This window comes from Hevea brasiliensis, chromosome 15 (genome assembly GCF_030052815.1).
Source record: "Hevea brasiliensis isolate MT/VB/25A 57/8 chromosome 15, ASM3005281v1, whole genome shotgun sequence".
Lineage (NCBI taxonomy): Eukaryota > Viridiplantae > Streptophyta > Magnoliopsida > Malpighiales > Euphorbiaceae > Hevea > Hevea brasiliensis.
In genome coordinates this window covers 65,717,206-65,738,831 of record NC_079507.1, presented here as the reverse complement: position 1 = coordinate 65,738,831, position 21,626 = coordinate 65,717,206, and the positions used below count along the sequence as shown (strand labels likewise).

The 21,626-nt window shown below is 27.9% G+C and overlaps 3 protein-coding genes and 1 non-coding gene across 4 annotated transcripts; 3 read left to right on the top strand and 1 right to left on the bottom strand.

Annotated features, from left to right (window-relative positions):
- Nucleotides 1–2,979: 2,979 nt before the first annotated feature.
- Nucleotides 2,980–3,465, bottom strand: LOC131174013 (uncharacterized). The gene has a single exon (XM_058137034.1). The coding sequence runs from the start codon at nt 3,335–3,337 to the stop codon at nt 3,050–3,052; it is 288 nt and encodes a 95-aa protein (XP_057993017.1). The 5' UTR covers nt 3,338–3,465; the 3' UTR covers nt 2,980–3,049.
- Nucleotides 3,466–4,412: 947 nt separating this feature from the next.
- On the top strand, nt 4,413–5,027 carry LOC110643757 (uncharacterized). Its single transcript, XM_021796234.2, has one exon. It carries the CDS (start codon nt 4,436–4,438, stop codon nt 4,919–4,921), a length of 486 nt encoding a protein of 161 aa, XP_021651926.2. The 5' UTR covers nt 4,413–4,435; the 3' UTR covers nt 4,922–5,027.
- An 8,067-nt stretch (nt 5,028–13,094) lies between these two features.
- LOC110643756 (vesicle-associated protein 4-1) lies at nt 13,095–17,343 on the top strand. Its single transcript, XM_021796233.2, has 7 exons — nt 13,095–13,733; nt 14,043–14,113; nt 14,768–14,849; nt 15,038–15,156; nt 16,546–16,623; nt 16,708–16,827; nt 16,918–17,343. Exons 1-7 carry the CDS (start codon nt 13,460–13,462, stop codon nt 16,969–16,971), a joined length of 798 nt encoding a protein of 265 aa, XP_021651925.2. The 5' UTR covers nt 13,095–13,459; the 3' UTR covers nt 16,972–17,343.
- Nucleotides 17,344–21,458: 4,115 nt separating this feature from the next.
- Nucleotides 21,459–21,531, top strand: TRNAE-CUC (transfer RNA glutamic acid (anticodon CUC)). Its single transcript has one exon. It is a non-coding gene; the product is annotated as a tRNA-Glu (tRNA).
- The last annotated feature ends 95 nt before the right edge of the window (nt 21,532–21,626 follow it).

Genomic DNA, 21,626 nt, shown 5'->3' with positions numbered 1-21,626 from the left:
ACTGTCAAGTCTGTGAGTAAAATATTAATTTTAATTGTAATTTCACTATTATTATATGTTCAAGCATGCCCATGCATCACTTATATGTATATATCTATGTAGTTAAACTCTAGGCACGTTTTATATTGCATTCACAACTGTTAAAGTGCCATGGATGTTGTTGTAGTAATTTGAAGCAGTGTGAGTGCGTTAGCGTGCGTGTGATGTGGTGTTGGCTATGGATAGGATGGGTAGACACGGCTTGAGATCTTCACTGAGACCGGATCCCTTCGGGGTAGGCACTACTTGAGTTCTTCACTGGGACCCCGATTTAGTTATTAAGTGGAAGTTCGAGCTGAGTTCTTCGCTGGCACAGGTTTGATTAAGAGAGCTGTATAGGGGATCAAATCCCATATATGTATTGTTTGACATTATCGGGTGTGTGAGTGCTCCAAATTACCTTTTTGCTGTTATGATGTGAAAATATTGTTGATATTGCATTTCACTCTACAAGGTGCATTAGCTTTAGATAGTTATAGAGATTATAGTTGAAATTGATATTTTACTCTCTGAGTCGAACGCTCACTCCTGTTCAATATTTTTCCATGCCACAAGAGGATATTAATGTTTGTATAAACCTGTTAACTCTTAGAATTTTCGCATGTGTTAAAAATATTTATTTGATTTGGGTCTGTAATATAAATTGTCATTTTAGACCTGTAAACTTATTATTTTATGCATGTTTGATGGATTGGATGAGGGAGCTGAGCTCCTATTTATTTTTATGACATTTGAGTATGTGGAGAGTAAGCTGAGCTCCTATTTATTTTTATGACATTTGAGTATGTGGAGAGTGAGCTGAGCTCCTCAATTGATTATATATTGTGTTTACAGGTCGGGTGAGTCAAAACTCCCCGTTGAAAGGTCCATTTTATGGCTGGACTCTGTCCGGTTGAATTCTTGAAATTGAGCCCAAATGGGCCTTGGAGTTGGGTTAAGGAATAGTTAGGCTTACTACGAGCCTCGGGGGCTTTAGGCTGGCCCAGGTCCTAGTGCCGGTCCGCCCCATAGGTTGGGTCGTGACAAAAATGGAGAGGATAATGAAAAAAAGAATACAGGAATGATGAATATATAGAGATAAAATAATTAAATTGTAATTTTTATAAAATTTGAAGAGTAAGGTTACATTTGTTTTAAAAAATAATTTATATATATATATATAAAATATAATTTTTTTAAAAAACGTTTTTCAAAAAAATATTTTTGTTATTTGATTATAATATTAAACTAATAATATATATTTATCTTATATATATATATATATATATATATATATATATATATATATATATATATATATATATATATATATATATATATATATATATATATATATATACTTTCATGATTCAGATTATAAAAATTTAGAAAATAAAAAATTAATTTTACTTTTAAAAGGAAAAATTATTTTTTAAAATAATTTAATTTTTTTAATTAAAAAAAATATTTTTTATTAATTTATTTAATATTTTTAAAATTAAAAAATATAAAAAATATTTTTTCATACAATAATCGGAGCTTAAATTGTAAAATATTAAAAGAGAGTAAAAAATTAAAAGAGTAAGTTGTAAAATATATTTTACAGCATTCGAATTTTATCTCAAATTAACTCAATTTATCAATTTAGATAATTAAATTAAAAAAAAAATTATTTGTATTTAATTGATTCAATTCCCACTTTCTCACCGAATCCGATAAAAATATGATTAACAAAAAAAATTTTCATGATTATACACTCATTCAGGTTAGAGGTTTTTCAAGCACTATTTTATTTTTCCAATGATAAAAATATGAATTATGTTTTATGTTTTGTATTTAAAAAAAATCCATTTTTTTTTTAAATATGATTCACATTATTCAAATATATATTTACATTCACTACATTAAAAAAACAAAGGAAAAAAAAAAAACTACATTAAAACCTAGTTGTATTGGGACCCAACAGCCCAAATGCATAATGCCCTCCAAAGATGACAAAAGGAATCAGAAGAAGAATAAAAATGCTGGGCTGAGCCAATGATCTTATATTGTTCCTGGCATCTTGTTATAGAGAACTTACAACATAATTCCATCTGCAAATTCCTTGGTCTTTCATTACCTCCACTGTGAAAATTCTAGCTGCCACAATCCAAGCTCCTCTTCTTACACCCATATCTTTTCCTTTATGAAAAAGGAATAAAAAAAAAAAAGAGAGAAAAGAAGAGAGTATCGATGAAGATGAATTAATTCAGTTTGAAAATTTCAATTGACACTCTCATTAGGTTGAGAATTCGAGTTATACTAATAGTCTTTCTTAATTAACGATCTATAAACTCCATTGTAATTACTTAATAAGGTTAATAATATGTCTAACCTTAAACTAGGAGCTTTTCCTCACTTAAAACTTTTATTTAAAAAAAAAAAGAGTAATTTAAAATTTTTTGTAAATTAAGATTTGCACCTATCACTAGGCTAAGGCTGTGGTGGCAATATATTCAAACTACCATGTAGTGGGTTGTTTATTTTATTATACTAAGAGATTTAAACTTTGAAATTTCTGTTTTATTCATCTACTTTGCATTTGAATGGAAAATTTTATATGTAAATTTGATAATATATAGATTTTTCATCATTAAATTAGTAACTTATCAATTGAATATTTGTCACACCATATACAAATCAAGGATTTTAATTCAGAATCTTCAGATACACTTTTTTTTTAAAAAATTATATAAAAAATATAAATGTTATTTTGAAAAAAATAATAATAATAATAAGCAGGCCTCGACCGACTGTTCAAAAGTGAAGAGATAAGATAGGCCAGATCAATTGGGTCAAGTAAATCGGCCCAGCAAAATTTCACCTTTCGCTCTCGGTGACGGCAGGGCCCCAACATTTGTACTAATTTTTTTTTATTCGTTAATAAAAGAAACACAAAGAATTGTTGGAAAAGAGTGCATATAGATGATAAATGAAATTTTTTAGAAATGGAATTCTATTTAATTTTACAAGAAGAGTGGGAAAGCAGTACTCAATTTGGACCCCAACAACTCAAATACATGACCGTTCTAAGAGACTCCTCAGACTTTCTAATCTTGTCATCTCTGGGCTTCTTAGACAATAAGGCCGAAGAAGAAGAAGAAGAAGAAGAAGAAGGTTCAGAGAGCTTCATAGCTTGAGAGTAAGATCTGATATTAGTCTTGGCATGGTGTTGAAATGATCTTAAGGCATAATTCCATCTGCACAATCCTTGATCTTTCATTGCCTCCACTACTCCTATGCTTGCTGCTATTAGCCATGCCCTGCTCGTTGAACTCATCTTTCCTTGTTCTTTTTTAACTGGCAATCTATATAAGAGTGAGAGATGTGGTTTAGCCGCTAGGAAGAGAGAGATGTGTATATTTGTTGGTGTTTTTTGCTTTGGCTTTGGCTAACTGGATGCGAGAGATCTCTTATATATAGAGAGAGAGTGTTGATCAAGAAAATGACAAAGAAGTTAGTGGTTTGGAAATATAAACCAGCGATGGTTTTACTGGTATAAAAGGGAAGCCAATTGTTTTACATTGCCTTTTTTGGTTTGTTTTTTTTAGAATAATTGAATATTTATTAAATTTATTGATTTTAATTTTCAGTTTTAACGTGGGATTAAGACATAAAAAATGAATTAATATAATTTTTTATTTTGATTTTTTATTAAATATTTATTATTATTATTATTATTATTATTATTATTATTATTATTATTATTATTATAAAAATGGAGAAGGTAATGAAAAAAAGAATACAGGAATGAAGAATATATAGAGATAAAATAATTAAATTGTAATTTTTATAAAATTTGAAGAGTAAGGTTACATTTGTTTTAAAAAATAATTTATATATCAAAAATATTTTTTATAAAAAATAAAAATATATATATATATTTTTAAAAAATATTTTTTAAAAAATATTTTTTATTTGATTATAATATTAAATTAATAATATATATTTATCTTATATATATATATATATACTTTTATTATTTAGATTATAAAAATTTAGAAAATAAAAAATAAATTTTACTTTTAAAAGGAAAAAATTATTTTTATTAAATAATTTAATTTTTTTAATTAAAAAATATTTTTTATTAATTTATTTAATATTTTTAAAGTTAAAAAATATAGAAAATATTTTCTCATACAATAAACCGAGCTTAAATTATAAAATATTAAAAGAGAGTAAAAAATTAAAAGAGTAAGTTGTAAAATATATTTTACAGCATTCGAATTTTATCTTAAATTAATTCAATTTATCAATTCAGAGAATCAATTCCCACTTTCTCACCGAATCCGAATAATATATAATAATGTCACGTCCTTTCCGCGAAGGGAAGCAACGCACTCAGATTTTTGAAAACCAGTCTCGAAAAAACCGAAGGATGGCTTTTGTTATCCAAAAACCATGGATTCTTTTCCACCTTAAGCTGCCACTGGTTTTTCACTTTCTTTACCACTATATAGAGACCCACCAACACCTTTCACTTCTTCAACGCATCAACACTTGTATTACAGAAAATATGAACGCTACGAAGAAAGCTTGGGTTGTGGCTGCCACCATTGGTGCAGTGGAAGCACTCAAAGATCAAGGTATTTGCAGGTGGAATTACACTATCAGGTCTATACAACAACATGCCAAGAACAATATTAGATCGTTCGCTCAAGCCAATATGGTTTCTTCTTCTGGTTCTGGATCTTCAGGATCTGTGTCTGCTTCTGGGTCTTCATCAACACCACCGACACCAGCAGCAGCAGCTATGTCTAATGAGAGTAGGATTAATCCTAATGGTAAGTTGAAGAAGAAAGAGGCTTCTTTAGAGAAAGTACTGGTTTTGAGCTGCTGGGGTCCTAGCACTACTAGATTTTAGTGGTCATATTCAAATCGAATATGTATGGTTTCTGTTAATAGATCTTCTAGCTAGCAATGATTATCAATTTTGATCCATCATTATAATGAAAGAAATCTTTGTGGAATTGCTGTGCATTTTCTTGATTTCAGCTTTTAATCCAAATCTACTATTATTTGACGTACCAGGGTGGGCTCTAGGTGAGCACAGGCTGGTTTTGGTGGAATTCTGTTTCGGAAATGGTGATTTCAAGTGGTTTATGGGTAGAAATTTGAACCGGACACACAGGAATATGGTTTTAATTTTGATTTTAATTTAGTCCTAATTTAATTCAAATTGAGGATTGAATAATTAAAATAATTTTTTTAAAATTTATTATTTGAATTATTTGGAACATGGATTTTGATCTAATTTAATTGGAGGTCAAAGGGAGAGGCTGAAACCGACATCCCATACAATTCTCGACTAATTTAGACCTATGGGCCAGGTCTAGAATGAGGTATTGCCTTGTTGGCAATAATAGGACAATGGGGCCTAAGAGTTGCAATGCTCAAGGATACTGATTGAGGTCAAAGCCCAAAAAAAAAAAACCTAACTATTAACACAGGAAAAATCGAAAGGGCTTGAGCCCAGACCTACCTATGGCACCAAACTAAAAATACGTAGGAATAACTCAGATTCCAAGGTCCGGCCGCCAACGTGAACAAGTAACAGAGCAGGCACGCTTCGCCATTGAGTAATGACTAATTAGATTGATAAAAAAAAGGATACAGGAAGATAATGAGATTGAAAAAAAAAATTGTTGAATTTGATAATAATAATAATTTGATTTATTTTGATTGGTTAAAAATTAAGATAAGAATTTATTATCATTTAAAAAATTCTTTAATTTAATTATTAGATTGATTTCTTATTTAAAATTAAATTTTATTCATTTTCCATTTAATTTTCATTCAAAATTAAATTAATTAATTTATACTATAAATATTATTTTAGTATAGTTACATAATTAATTTTTACATATTTTTATTTAATGTACTCAATTATTCCGTACTTGATTGTAAATTATTATTTACATTATTATTCAATTCTTCCAACTTGATTGTAAATTAATGATAAAATACAATTTTTTATTTTATCATATTAATTATTTATTAAAAAAGAAAAAAAATAATTTTTAATAATATGTTAAATTAAATATTTGAGCATGAAGTTTTTGATAAATTTTAAGATTTGTATACTTCTTTTATTAAGAAAAAGATTGTTAATTTATTTTATTGTCACTTCAAAAATTTTTGAAAAAAAATGGTTAATTTATAAAAAATTAAATAATTATCTGAATAATTTAAATAAAAAAATATTATTCACATTAATCACTTTCTAATAAAATAATCAAATGTAATCATTTAAAATTAATATAAATTTCAACTTTATTTATTAAAGGGGTTATATCCTAAATTCTAATATATATTTATGTAGATTGTAATAAAATATTCAAATATATATAAATATAATCTGACAAATTGCCATCAATTTTAATTGGCTAAAAAGTAATATAGGAATTTATTATTATTTAAAAAATATTTAATTTGATTTATTAGATTAATTTTCTATTTAAATAAAAAATTAAAAATAAATTAATTTTCATTATGAGTAAAATATAATTATAATAATTTATTGTAACAGTAAATGATTAAATTTAATTGATTATTAAATTCAATATATTATATAGTAATATTATACAAAAGAATAACAAAAAATTATACATAAAGAAGTTAAATCACCATGACTAAAACGAGAATAAATAACATACAATGTTTAAAAAAAATAATAATTAGTAGATGATAAAGAAAATGCAATTTCATTTTCTACCTTCAAACTTGATTAGAGCAGAATTACCATTTATTATTTTCATGTGCTTCACATGTAAAGGAGGCGGAGAATTGGGGAGGTGAGGTCAATGCATGCAGCATCTCATGGTCATGGCCATGAATTTCAACAAAACTATGGGCTAATTAACTTCTCAATTGATGGGAGAAGTCATTTTCCTACAGAAGTGCATGTCATAGTACTAGAAATCTGCTAATCTATAAAATGACGAAGGCCACACACTTCATATGGCTGAAAATACATGGCAGCAATTTAATCAGAGATGGAATTTTTCACCCATGAAAATTCTTGTCCTGCGAAGACCGAAATGAATTTCCTGTATCGATTGTTTGACTCGCAACATCATGCCTCACGGCCACTATTAATTATATTAAGCTGGCCCATCTAACCGGAAAAAAAAAAAATCAATATTTTAGGTTTAGCTGGCTAGTCAAGCAAATCTATTCTGACATAGCCAAGATTATAACTTTGGTAAATTTTACTATCATCAGCACTCAGCAGTGTATCTTGACATGACCAAAATTCATATAGCCCAAAACATTTAACTGTTAATTGAAGAGTCAGAGACTCAGACAGTCTAATCTGGTCCGCTAGATTTAGAAGGCGTTTAAACTAATTTATAAGAATTAAAAATAGATCGATATATTTATTTATGATAAATTTTTAGATTTATAAATTTAAAAAAATAAGTTGATGGATCTAATTTTTCATTTGATAATTATAAGTTAATTTAATTAAATATTTTTTTATATTATTTTAATTTAATTTTTAAAATTTCATTATAAATTTTATTTAATATCTTTTTATTATTTTAATAATAAATATATTTATAAGTTATTTTTTATCAAATACACAACTATTTACTAATTATTTATAAAAATTTTAATTAAATACATAACTATTTAAAATTTTAAATAGTTATAAATTAAAATTAACTTATAAATATTAGTTGATTTTTATAAGTTAAGCTAAATACCATTTTCATCTAAAAATGAAATCGAAAGCTTCTGTTGGTGACCATTTGATTAATTGATAATTCTTTATAGGTGAAATTAATATATTAAAAATATATAAAAATTTAAAATTATTTGGCCTAAAAAGAAAATTACTTAAATTATTTAAAAAATTATTTTTTTAATGTGTGAAAATAAATTTAAAAATACCTCTAATCATAAATGAAAAAACACTTAAAATTCATGACATATAAAATTAGAAGAGTAAACTATAAACGTGAAAGAAAAGTGAATTTCTTTGACTTAGAATTTTTATAAATCTCAAATTTAGAAAAATTAGCCGATGATATAATAGATCTTTCAACTATGTAGGCGGAAATTGAACCAGTAGGATGACTTAAGGAAACGAAAAATCTCAATTTTTTCTCAATTTTTCTTTTTATTTTAAATGACAGCATCTCATTTTTTTTATTAGTATATATAATCCTTTTAAGGAATAAAAAAATGGCCTTTTATCCTAGCTCTCGTAGAAGCACATTTTGTTCATCCAGAACCAGTAGCAAGTTTCAGCATTAACGTACATTTCATTGTACAAGATAATTTATCCTTTGCTCTTTATTTTTTGTTATTGTTAAATTTATTATCATAAATTCAAAAAATTTGTATATAAAAAGAAGTGAATATTGCAGTAATTGAAAATTTTTAATAGCCATGACCTAATAACCAAACTAGTAAAAAAAAAAATAAAATCTGGGAAATTTTGTTAAAAAATTACAAATTGAGTGATACTAATATAATTGAGCAAAAATGAAAAAGAAAATGATGATTTATCAATTTAATTTTTAAATTTTCATATTAATTTTAATTTTAATAATTAACTTTAATGGAAAGATTAATCGACAAAATACTTTAAAATATTACTTGCATTACCAATATTAAACAATTTGTTTTCAAAAAAAAATTGTCTATTTTAGTTATTATTCTCAAATTGATAAAAAAAAATTATTTGACTAAATCAAATAAAATATAGTTATTTTAATTAATTTATATTTTAATCTCTATGTGTTTGTTCAATAAATAAAAAATCCTTTTAGATACTACAGTTATATATTTTTTTTATACTTACAAGGGCTCAAATTCAAGACTTTACAAATATTTCTCTTTTTCACCGTAAAAAATAAATTTTACTATAACAGGTAAATAAAAAACCCTAAAAAAAGTTAAATAATAATTCCAATATATTTTTCATTGACTCAGTGAATGAAGGAAGACTTTGAATGCTTTTAGAGTCCAATTTCATGTTGACATGGACCAAACAAAAGTGCTTAGCAAATGCAACAAAACACTCCTTTATGGGTAGAAGAGACTTCCGTCAAAGTGCCTAGGTGTTCTTTTTCGATACGTATACTATATCTTCAAAGTTCACAAGTTGATAACTATTAAGTCACCACCACAAGCTCATAAGTAAGAAAAAGGTCATCACATTATAATTATCACATGTCGGGGTAAATATTTTCAATGTTAAAAAATATAATTTTTTTCAAAAAAAATATTTTTATAAAATAAATAGAGCCTAGCACAGTAAATTTGTTGCTCATGTCTAGGAGAAGGAACAGAAAAATAAAAAATGAAACAGAAAAGGATTTATATGTGCCCCAAATATAATTTCTTACCGTCATTGTCGAGGGAGAATTCAGTTGGCCAGAAGTGGAGATCCACCAAGGGCATTTCAGATATTTTATAAAATCAACGGTCGATTGGTGGAAAAACCATTTCTATTACCGTGTGCCAAAGCTATAAGTGTCGAGCAAATAGTGCCTCTAATTACGGCGGGGCAGTTTTTAATTTAAATAAAAAAAATGAATCCAATTAATTTGATTATTTTCATGTGATTAGCTAGAGTTATTTAGTAATATTAACTGTTATAATGATTGTTAATTTTTTAATAATAATTAATTATTAAATATTAATTATTAATGATTAATTATTTATATAGCTGTTAAAATAAAATATTTAATAAAAATAATTATTAAATTGACTGTTAAATATAAAAATAGTGATAAAATCTTATTAATTTTACTCAAAATACTTTTTCAACCTCTAAAAATTATGAGAATAACTTTTCATGAATCACTCACTCAATTTCTAAATGTTAATATAAATATCATATCATTGAATAATGTAAATAGGAGAAATAATATTTTAATTCTGATTAAAATACTAAAAGTTATTATCGAGCAAGATCTTAGTTTTTTTAGTTTGATTTTTTTTCTTAGAGTCTATTGAATTTGATTTGGTTACTAATTTTACAGAATTTTAATTTTTACTTTAGTTTGATTAATTAATTGAAATTAATGAGAAAACTAAATGGATAAAATGGGTCATTTCAATTCACACTACAAAAAAAAGCCCAGCTTTTCTCCTTATATCCTGCACTCCATTTTATAGGCCCAGCCCACCACCTTCTGCCCCGCCGTTCTTCTTCTTTAAATGTCGCAACCGCCCTTGGTTTTTAATTTTGTTAATTCATTGCTGTGGGTTAATTCAGTTTGCTTTAAACCGAATCAATATTTATTTATTTATTTAATTCAGTTTAATTATTCTTTCATTGTTGATTTGGTTCAGACCAAATTTTCAAGTGATTTAAATTTATAATTTTTTTTTATTCAGTTAAAGTTAGAATTAAATTGATAAAGAGAAATTATAGAATACTCTTAATACATGTAAAAATAATATTTTTTTATAAAAAAATAATTTTTTTTATAATAAAAAAAATAAATCATATATAATTATAAAAAATTATATAAATATACTTAATAATCTTTTTAGCTCTTCCTACTTCCCATCACTTGCGTTCATTAGACAACTAATTTAATGAAATAAAAAGAAAATAAAAATAAAAAAAACACTAATTAGCCACTTGGAATTAAAAAACCAGAACCCACAAACTGGGAGCTGACAACCCACGAACCTAAACCCCACAAAATTAGACTTTATTATCCCAAAACCACTTTCGGAAGAAAATCGATCGTCTTTCCCTGGAACTGGAAATCAGAGACAGAACGTAGTTTTCCCGAGCCATCATTTTTCTTAATATTCATTTTACATATAAATTCGTCAGCACTGATGGGTCTGATAAGCACAGCTCCCTTTGAGTGATCAACAATCATTTTTCCATCCATTTGCTTGCTCTGCGAGTTAAAAAAAAAAAAAAAAAAGGAGATGGCGAGTAATAAAAGTATTTGTAAGTTAGAGCTGACATTCAAGTCCATGGAGCGGAAGAGAAATATTGGTTGGGTGGCCGAATCTGCAGCACCCAACAATAATAGTGGCAGTAGAATTGGTGGATCTGCTGTTAATAATCAGGCAATGAGAATTAGCAGTGATGACAAGTTGAGGACAAGGAGGGAAGAGAAGGCTGAGATTCTCATGAACCTGATCCTTTGGGGACCTGATTAATTGAGTCGCCGTTCATCTGTCTCTTTTGTTTAGATGTATTGAAAGTCTTTCCTGAAATTTATTATTATATTTTTTTTATTTGACTTACGAGAAAACAAATGTATCAATATTAGGAAATTAATATATATATATATTATTTCAGTTTAAAATATTTTTCATGAAAGAAAATGATGGCAATTTTAGGGTTGTGATAAAAAATTATATATTTTGTCGATGGAGTTGTGATCTGTTTTATGTATGTGTTTATGTTTGGAATGATAAGAATGAACAAATTAATTGATTAATTTACTTATGTAAGTATTTTATATTGTAGTAATAAATAGGAGTATACCTGTAATTAGGAATGCAATGAATGAATTGTATTATGCCTAATTTAATGACAATGTCATGTAATGACTATAAATTACTCCCAACCTTAAAGAAATCATCAATGCGCTCAATCGTGGGCGCCAATGAAATAAAGAAAATTATTTTACCCAATTTAAATAAAAATATTATATAAAAAATAAATTATCTAATGTAAAAAGAATAATAATGTATACAAATTTTTTTATATATAAAAATTCAAATAAAAATAATTTTATAAATATTAAATTATTACAATAATTTTAAATTTAAAATTGTTTTGGAAGAATTTTTATTTTTTAAAAGTGTTCATGATTACTTTATTATTAATACTATCAAAAAAAATTTTTTTTCAACTTATGTAGTTGAAGAATTATTAAATAATAAAAAGAAAAAAAAGATAAAATCAATCGATGAAAAAAAAAAAAGAGAAATGTGAAAAATGAGAAAAATGAAAAGTAATATTAGAGTGAACGATTAAATTTCTCTCATGACGATAATTTTTTTTTATTTCAAATAATATAAAATTTAATGTATTTTTTTTATTTAATGATGTCATTTTTATATTATTAAAAAAAATTATATAAATTATTATTATTTATTATTAATTTTTGAATGTAGTTATTAATTATGTATATATATATATATATCACTATCTTCCATGTAGATTTGCCCTTGCAACTAATTTTTTAATATATTGAATTTGCATTTAATGAAGGTTTACTTGCTACTAGTAGTAGTTCGATGATAAGTATTTATCCTATAAAAAAAAAACTAAATATTAAAATTAACTACAAACTAATAAAAATTGCATTTTGAGGAAAAATAAATAAATTAACAAATTGCGAAAATCTTATATGCAAATATAAAAGATATTAATTACATTAGATAACAACTTTTTTTATTTTTTTTTTAAATATTATTAGCAAGAATTAAGCTATAACTCCCAATACTCTTATAATGCTTACACAATAAGAACATTCATATTTTAAATTAAAAGGTCTAAAAATTATATTTATGACTTCCATATGTAATTATTTACACAATATCCTGATTTTTTCGGATGCATGTTAATATGTTATGAGTATTATAAATATTATCAATATTTTTTTAAAATTTTTAATGATAAAATTAGGAAATTGAAGATTTTCTAAAATCTGATAAATGGGTAATATATTATATTAAGTATTTTTTTATTATATTTAATATCTTATCAATAGATAATGTCTTTATTAATTTACATGCATATATATCAATTAATTTATGTTTATTATGACAAGTTTAAAAATAGATTCCACATGTAATTAGCGTATATTTTTTTTTTATAGACCATTAGTATATTAAAATAAAATTATTTTACGCATAGTATTTTAAAGTTATCCTAATCTTCTTGTATACATTTTTAGCTTGTTAACCAGGGAAGGAATGTCATTATTCACCTAATTAATACCCAACCGCCCAACTAACCAAGCCGACAAGCGTAAATGCCGTACATTAATCTTCACCTAATGGACTATTGTCATCATTATTCCAGTAGTTAAACTTCACCAAATGACGCCTGCATTATCCTCGCATCAACCGCCTGTACCTTTCTTATATCATCTTTGCCCTCCACCTTCTTTTTATTCACGCTTCTCTCCCTTTGTACAACCAACTCTATGCGCGGATTCCAACCCCAACTCAATTCCAATTAACACAACCATTTTAAACCCGACACGGCGACACCACTGTCTAAAACTCGTGAGGGTTACTAAAAACAAACTAATCCACGCTTTCCAGCACTTCCCATATCCAACTGCAGATACAGATATTTCTTTCTTTTCTTTTCTTTTTTTTTTTAATAATAATTTTTTTTCCGAGACAGAGAGGGACGGTGGAACAGTCTTTGGCGACCTTTAGTAAGGTGATATCGATGGCGGTCGCTGAACGGCGAAAGCATCACAGCGATAAGAAAATGTTTAGTCTCTGTACTTTTTGGCAGAGTGGAACAACGAACTCCTCGTCTTCCTCTTCTACGCAGAATCTCAACCACACTCAAAACAGCAACAGCAACAACCGGCACCTGGAAATTAAGACTAGCTCGAAATCTCCATCTTCTTCGAGAACGGTGTCATCTGTTGCCAGATCTCTTCTCCCTGCTCGCCGAAGACTCCGTCTCGACCCTGCCAATAACCTCTACTTTCCGTGTACGTCAGTTGAATTTCTTGCACTGGATGACTCTTGTTCTTTGGTCCTCTTAAATTATTATCGCAATCATTTTCATCTTATTTCATATTGGATTTTTAGTTGAATTATGAAGAGCTAGAGATTTCGGTCAATATATATTGTAAATTACATGGTTTTGTACTTTTGTATTTTTCCTTTTTCCTTTTTTTACACTTTGGTTTACTCTTTTATCTTCTTCTATACTGTTGTATAAGATTTTTATAAGTTTACTAGTATTTATCGTTGTAATTAATTTTGTTAATTTTGTCTTGCGTTGGTGGGTGTCGCAGATGAACCAGGAAAACAGGTGAGGAGTGCAATCAGGTTAAAAAACACTAGCAGGTCTCATGTAGCTTTCAAGGTATGTTTTTACATTATTTTATAATATTACGGAATAATTATATTTACATATAGTTAATTGATTATATACTAAATTTACTGGTTTGGATTTTAGCTAAGGCAAGATAAGGAACATTACATCACTTTGTTTGTTGTTCGTTCTTATCTGATTACGGATGTTTTAAATAATGTGGATGGTGGAAGGGTCTTTTATATGTACATTCTTTGGAGGGTGGGTCTTTTTATAATAATTGGGTAAAAAATGAAATTTTTTAATAAGGCCCTTTTCTTTTGTTGCTCTATCTTTATTTTCGTTGACTTATTGACCCACTGACCTTGGAAATGAGTTCCAATTCCCCAACTCTTTTTTTCCCCCTTTTGTCCCCCTTTTTAGCATACATGTCAATTAATTTGTACCAATCCCCATGGTGGTTATTGGAATAATGATCCCTTTTCTTAACAACCCTGTTATTTTTGTTCGTTTTCTTTTTTTATTTATTTTTTTCCCTTTGCCATAATCTGATGTCTTTGATGATGGTTTGTTTCAGATAATTTTTAAGCATGATAAACTTGTTCATTTATCATAATATTAATGCTTAAACCCCTGAATATTTTCGTATTACGGACGCTTTCATAACCTCATTGATTTCTTATTGGTTTCTCTGTCCCGTTCCAGTTTCAAACAACAGCACCGAAGAGCTGTTTCATGCGTCCTCCAGGTGGCATCCTTGCTCCAGGAGAGAGCCTCATTGCAACTGGTAACATACCTATTTTTTTATTCCCTCTGAAAACTTTCATATTTTATTGTTAGGGTACATGGCTCCTTATGCAGATGCAGTTGGCGGTGCATATGTAATTGATTGCACATTTATGATGGGTATGCAATTTCATATTTATTATTGGTATGCAAATTATATGACATTTATTTTTATTTTGAATTGGGCAGTGTTCAAGTTTGTTGAGCATCCAGAGAACAATGAGAAAGTATTAGACCAGAAAAGCAAGGTCAAGTTTAAGATCATGAGTTTGAAGGTGAAAGGAGGAATAGAATATGCACCTGAGTTGGTGAGTCTCATCATATCTGCTTTCTTATATATATATAATATATGTATGGTTTTAAAATGTTCAGCATCGCTGATATATATGATAGTTACCGTCAAAGGTTGGCTTATTTGATTGTTTGAAATAAATTGAAATGGAAAATCTAAAAGCATTTGATTAGGTTAGGGTACGATACATATTATCATATTATCGGTGTTGGTTGTAAGATAATTTATTCATGTGTGGTGTGCCGAAGCTTTTGCTCCTATATATAATTAGAAGACTAACAGTAATAAAGTATAGAGTTTAAGATCTTGATGCCACTTGGAAGAGCTCTTTCATGGAGAAAGTATTCCTATTTGGAAAATGTCTCTCTGACTATATAAATTCAAAGAGATTGAATTGCAATTTCACTTCCTAGTTTTTCATCGCCACATTAAGATGCTTAATGAGTGAGCAAATAATATTCCGCCATCTCAACTTACGCTTTCTCTGTAATTTTGTAGACATAATGGGTCTTCCCTGTGAACATTGTAGTTACAGAGTATCCTTTTCAAGAAGTAGGATTTTCTTACTATTTGACTAGCATGTTACACGCATGCTGCTCAAGTTCCTTGGATTATAATGTTTGTCACTATGATTCAGAATCACAAATAGCTGCATCCTATAGGTTATCATAGAACCCCAAGTGTAAGCATATTGAAAAATGGGTAATTTGTCAAGAAGCTTTTTGTAGTCTAGCTATAGAACCATGTTCAGTATTTTTGTCCCCTTTATTTATTTTAATTTCCTTGTACAAAGGGAAAAATGTGTTATCTAGTTATTGTTGATTCGTAGTGATCAATATTCTTTGTTAGCCCTTTTTCTCGCAGCTTAAGCTTTTGGAAATTGTAATTTGACATCAACGTGGTATCAGAGGCTGGTTTGTTTATGTTCTGGATTCCGCTTATATTTCCCTTTCTTTTGGTTAGAAACATTTGCTGGTCCCTTGTTTCTAGCTAGGTTATAGCTCTACTTTAATCTTTTGAGTTGGACTCTTGTTTTTTTGTTTTCTGAATGGAAAGAGGGCAAAAAGAAGAGTCTTGGTGCATCATTTATATTGTCGGCCATTTCCTAACTGCTTAAGCTTTTCAGGATCAACAAATAGCGGGCAATTGGGATTAATGAACTGTTAAGGCAATTGTCAATGTTATTATAACTAGGCAGATCTAAAAATTTCTACATGGATCTGCCTTGGACCACTGAAATATTGTCATTCTACTCTGGTTTCATTTTCTTCTCTCTCATTTTTTTGGACACTCAATTAATTACATGCTATTCAAGTTTCTCTTTTGTGTTTTTGGGAGTTGTACTTCTGTTCAAAAATTTTTGTATTATTATTAGATTAACCTGAAGTGGCTGTTTCCCTTTCAGTTTGATGAACAGAAGGATCAAGTAACAGTTGAGCGAATATTGCGGGCTGTATTTGTGGATGTGGAACATCCCAGTCCTGTAAGTAGATCTATATATGTCTTCAATTTTTGATAATTTGAAGTTTGAACAATACATTTCCAATAACGACTTTTTTCTTTGAAGGCATTGGAAAAACTGAAGCTTCAGTTGGCTGAAGCTGAGGCTGCTCTTCAAGTTCGTAAGAAACCTCCACCTGACACTGGGCCTCGTGTTGTTGGGGAAGGTCTTGTAATAGATGAATGGGTATGTGTATTATCTGATTTCACACGAAGGCTGAAATTTCTTATTTCTTTATTATTGTAATTTATTCATCATTTTTTATCTGTTCTTCAGAAAGAGCGGAGAGAAAAGTACCTGGCTCGACAAAAGGTTGAAGCAATAGACTAAACATATGGTGGGGCTTGTTCTTGCTGTTACTGCTTCTGGCAGATTAAAATTTTAAGATGAAGTATACTCGGTTCGTGGATTTCTAGCGAGTGGAGGTGGAGAATAGGGTGGCTGTCAGGTGCCTCGGGGAGAAAATGTATGATGCCAAATTGCCAATGTTTGTTGAACACTTTGGACGTTAGAGTGTAAGATTTGGGCTTTACCCAGCTTGTAGATAATGGATTTTGTTGTACGAGGAAAATAAATCAATAAGGTCAGCTTTATTTTGTATGTTTTAGGAATGGGGCGCTCGGTTTTGTATCTGTTTTTTTAGCCTTGTGCATTGGAAGTTATACTTGATCAATAATACAGTTCGTGGATTTTGTGGTGTCATGAATGATCTACCTGTAGTCATTCTTATAAGGGTGGCTACTATTTGCTTTCTCGACAGCAATGGTTAGAGAGATTTTTTTGTTGCATTCTCGGCCATTATTTTTTGTTTAAGCAAATGATGTCAAAAAAAAGGTTGCTAAGTTTTGATGTTTTAATTTATTTCTTTTAATTTTAGATTAATTATATATATATTTTTAAAATTAAGTAAATTTTATCAAATTTAAAATTAAAACAGAGAGTGTGCCTAATATAAGGTGATATGGTAGGTGGTATTTTTAATTGTATTTGAATGGTTCTCACTTGTTACGTGGAATGACTAACTTTCACCATAATTAAATTGGTTGAGTCAATTCAAAAAAAAAAAAAAGGCTGAGTTAATTATGCTAGGCTCTAGTTTTCAAAAAACGTACATGACTAGTTAATAAGCTAACCATCTCTGATTCATGCTCTTGCATCAATAGCTTCCTGGGAATCAATGGAAATACCATGTGCGCTCATCAAATTAATCAAGGCACCACTTGGACTTCTAATGGTTTCTTTTTCTGTAGTTGTTCGTTGCAGTTTCTCAATAAGCGGCGCCGTTTTCCTCAAGTCATTGACTGCGATCGGTGTTTGCTTTTTTCTATTTATTTTTTCCGGCTTTGTGTTTTTTGTTTGGCATTGTATTGTTGTGGTGTTTTGTTTGGTTTCTGTTTAGCATATCTTGTGCTTGTTGTTTTGCCTGAGTGGTTTTTCTTGACTGCTTGGAGAAATATTTGTAGGTTCAGCTGCCAGTGGACCAAACATTTGGTTCTCTTTCATATTGGAGTAGGGATTTTATTCTTTTACTCTTGTAGTACAATTCAATCGACCTAGTTTCTGCAATGTCTTCCAAGATTCCTCTCTGCCGTTTGGTTGTTTGGTTTCTTCTGTGTTTGGTACCTTTTTGTATCAGTGTTTAGTGCTGCGGTTAGGCGGGTGTGTGGGGAATTTATTGGTCTCGGGTAACATTTTCTGGTTTTCCCTCTGCAATTTCGTGTTCTAACAATGGATTGCATCCTTGAAGTTGGGTATTTTGGTAGATTATGGAATTTACATATTTATCTTGGTGAGCTTCTTATGTGGCAAGCAGGACTCACATAAATACAATTAAAAATGCTATCTGTCATACCATCTCAAATTGGGCAACTCTCTGATTTTAATTTCAAATTTAGATAAAATTTTATCCAATTTTAAAAATTTGGACAACTAATTTAAAACCGGAAGAATTGAATTACAACGTCAAAAGTTACCAAAGTTTAAATTTTTGATATCATTTGAGCTTTTTGTTTTCTATATGTTATTTAGTGCTAGTTGTTGGTATTAGCTATTAGCTATCAAGATAAACTTGACATTGCAAGTAGATATTTATCTTTTTCAATTATTTTCTTTTTGGGGTGTTTGATTCGGTTTCAAGTTTAGTTCATCAAAATTAAACTTTTGTTTTTTTTTTACTTTTAGAAACTAAAATTGAAATTAAATTTTGATTTTAGTTTGGTTTGGTTTTAAATAATTTCGACATTATTTTGATTTTAATTTCAATTCCATTTTTATTTTGTTGAGTTTTTAGAAAAATGAAATGGGAGAGAAAGGGGAGAAATTGGAATGAACCTCAAATTTGTACTTGGCGTAATATATAAGAGTCCATATTTATAATGGAAAATATATGTATGGCATTTCATAAATCACTTTTTAATATAAATACTAATTAAATTAATCAATCACATGATTTTTTCATAAGTATATCTCATAAATTAAGATAAAATCTCATTAATTTTAACACTCCTCTTGATGAGATTTTTGCTGAAGTTACGGATCTGTTATAAAAAATGAGAATTTAGGAGAAAAATAGTTGGGATTAAAATCCTAGGCTGTCAAATAGTAGGGACTTCAACCCTAGACTCTCAAATCATGAAGAAAGAGAAAAAGAGAAAGATGAATAGTTAGGGACTAAAACTCATAGCTTTAGGACTCAAACCTTGAAAAAGGAAAATAGCTTTTAGGACTTACACCTATAGCATAGCTTTGTGAAGAAGAAAGACAATAAGAAAGAAGAAACCTTATAACTTTTTACAGGCTTTCATACCATATTAAATTTTTAAAAGGAATAGAAGAAAAAAGAGAGAAAGGGAGAGAATTTGAATAAAGCTCAAAGGATTATATTTTCACTTACTTGTATATGGCATAATATATAAGAGTCTATATTTATAATGGAAAATATAAGATATATAGCATTCCATAAATCACTCTTTAATGCAAGCATTATTTTTTCATAAGTATATATCATAAATTAAGGTAAAATCTCATAAATTCCAACAGATTTAATCTCAATTCTTATACCTAAATTAGGATGATTTACGATTTAGTCCTTAGGGTATTGCCAATTAACAAGTGAATCTTCGTATTTTCATAAACTCATTAAAACATTATCGGGCGCATTAACTCTTCCATTTATTTTCTAAGTATATTCCAGTATATTTCGTCAGTCAAATTTTAAATAAAAGATTATTTAATCTTTGATATTTTCCATTGTTAATACTTTCATCCATCTATTTAGAAAAATAGATTAAAACATTCTTATAATTGTTTGCTCATGTAAGGGTATTTTAGTCTTTTTATTTAAATTTTAGTAGCGAACTGGATGAAGAAACGGAAGTTTTTAAAGGAATCAATCAAAACTTAAGAGGCATTTTAATAAGCTTTTAAAAATACATGGATCAACTTGTTAATTTACCCCTACAATTATATTATATTTGTATAAATAATCTTAAATTTTTAACATTAAAATAACAATAAAAATAATAGTACTGAACATCAAAATAATTATATTAGTACTTAATAAGTATATTATATTATATTCTACCTATTTCTTAATTATATAAATTTTAACTAAAAGATACATATATTAATTAAGAACTAAAAAAATATATTATATGTCTAATATGTGATTTAATCATATAACTAAGGATTATAAAATGATTTTATATATTTATGATTAAAATTATAAAAAAATAACATCAATTATATACACTTACAATATTATATATATTAAAATCTTAATTATATATAAATATATAATTTATTAAAATTTATAATATATTTAAATATATAAAAAATTATATAAAATTAATTATTTAATTTAATTCTAATTCGATGTGATTTCAGATTACTTATTAATAAATAATTAAAATAAAAATAAAATAATAACTATAAATATTTATTAAAATTTTATTTTTATAATAACACTTTTTTAAAAAAAAAATTATATAATTCTTTAGTTAAATTCAAAACTTCAAAAAATCGTCCACAAAGCCTAATTCTCCATTTTGCTGCTTGTGCAAGCAAGACTCATATTTAGTATGAATTGTTGTTATGGTGATTATTTTTATTATTATTTTATATTGCAACATTAAATGATAATTTATGAAATGGATATATATATATATATATATATATCCTTTTTTTGATGATTCTTCTAACCTCAAATCAAATATAAGATTACCTGATTTGGGACTAGACTTTAAATAGATTTTAGGAGTATTAAAACTAAAGACTAACATGGACAAGCACGCACTATATCCCCTTTTCTATTATAATTCAGGTGGAGAAATGTATTTTACGTGGAATTTTACTATTTGTGCATGAAATTAGCTTATTTCTTTTTTGTCCACATGAATTAGATTTAAATAAAAGTGACTTTTCAAATTTTAGTTAATTGAAATAAAGACGTGGCAAGGCAAAAATTTCAAGTTTGGAAATTTTTTTTTAAATCTAAAGGCGGGGTAAATTTGTCAATCCGAATCTTCTATAGATAAGTGTTTTCCTCCTGTATCTTCCATCTATGCAATTCTGGAAAGCAAAATGACTCATGGTGTAGTAATAATTTATAAAATTTTATATATCTTTTTTTATATATTTATTTTTTATATTCATTATAACCCCAGATATGTTTTTTTTTCCTTTTTGACTTTACACAACCCTTTATGTAGCAGTAGCCATCAAAGTTCTTGGGAAGGATATCTACTTGGAGAGTAAAACTATGTGCTTATTGCTCTCCATTTTTATGTATATTAATTCCACTAACACACAATAAGCGATCCGTTGTAGTCTAGTTGGTTAGGATATTCGGCTCTCACCCGAAAGACCCGGGTTCGATTCCCGGCAACGGAATTTTAAATTTTATATTTTCAACCTAAATCTGCAAAAGCACCTTAATCAGGCAGACCATTGCGTATTTGCGAAGAAATTTGCACCGCTCTATTTTC

Excerpts from the sequence above, each read along its gene's own strand:
- LOC131174013 (XM_058137034.1), bottom strand. The coding sequence starts at position 3,337 with ATGAGTTCAACGAGCAGGGCATGGCTAATAGCAGCAAGCATAGGAGTA.
- LOC110643757 (XM_021796234.2), top strand. The coding sequence starts at position 4,436 with ATGGCTTTTGTTATCCAAAAACCATGGATTCTTTTCCACCTTAAGCTG.
- LOC110643756 (XM_021796233.2), top strand. The coding sequence starts at position 13,460 with ATGGCGGTCGCTGAACGGCGAAAGCATCACAGCGATAAGAAAATGTTT. Across the intron at positions 14,114-14,767 it reads GGTCTCATGTAGCTTTCAAG|TTTCAAACAACAGCACCGAA; the intron begins GTATGTTTTTAC and ends GTCCCGTTCCAG. Across the intron at positions 16,828-16,917 it reads GTCTTGTAATAGATGAATGG|AAAGAGCGGAGAGAAAAGTA; the intron begins GTATGTGTATTA and ends TCTGTTCTTCAG.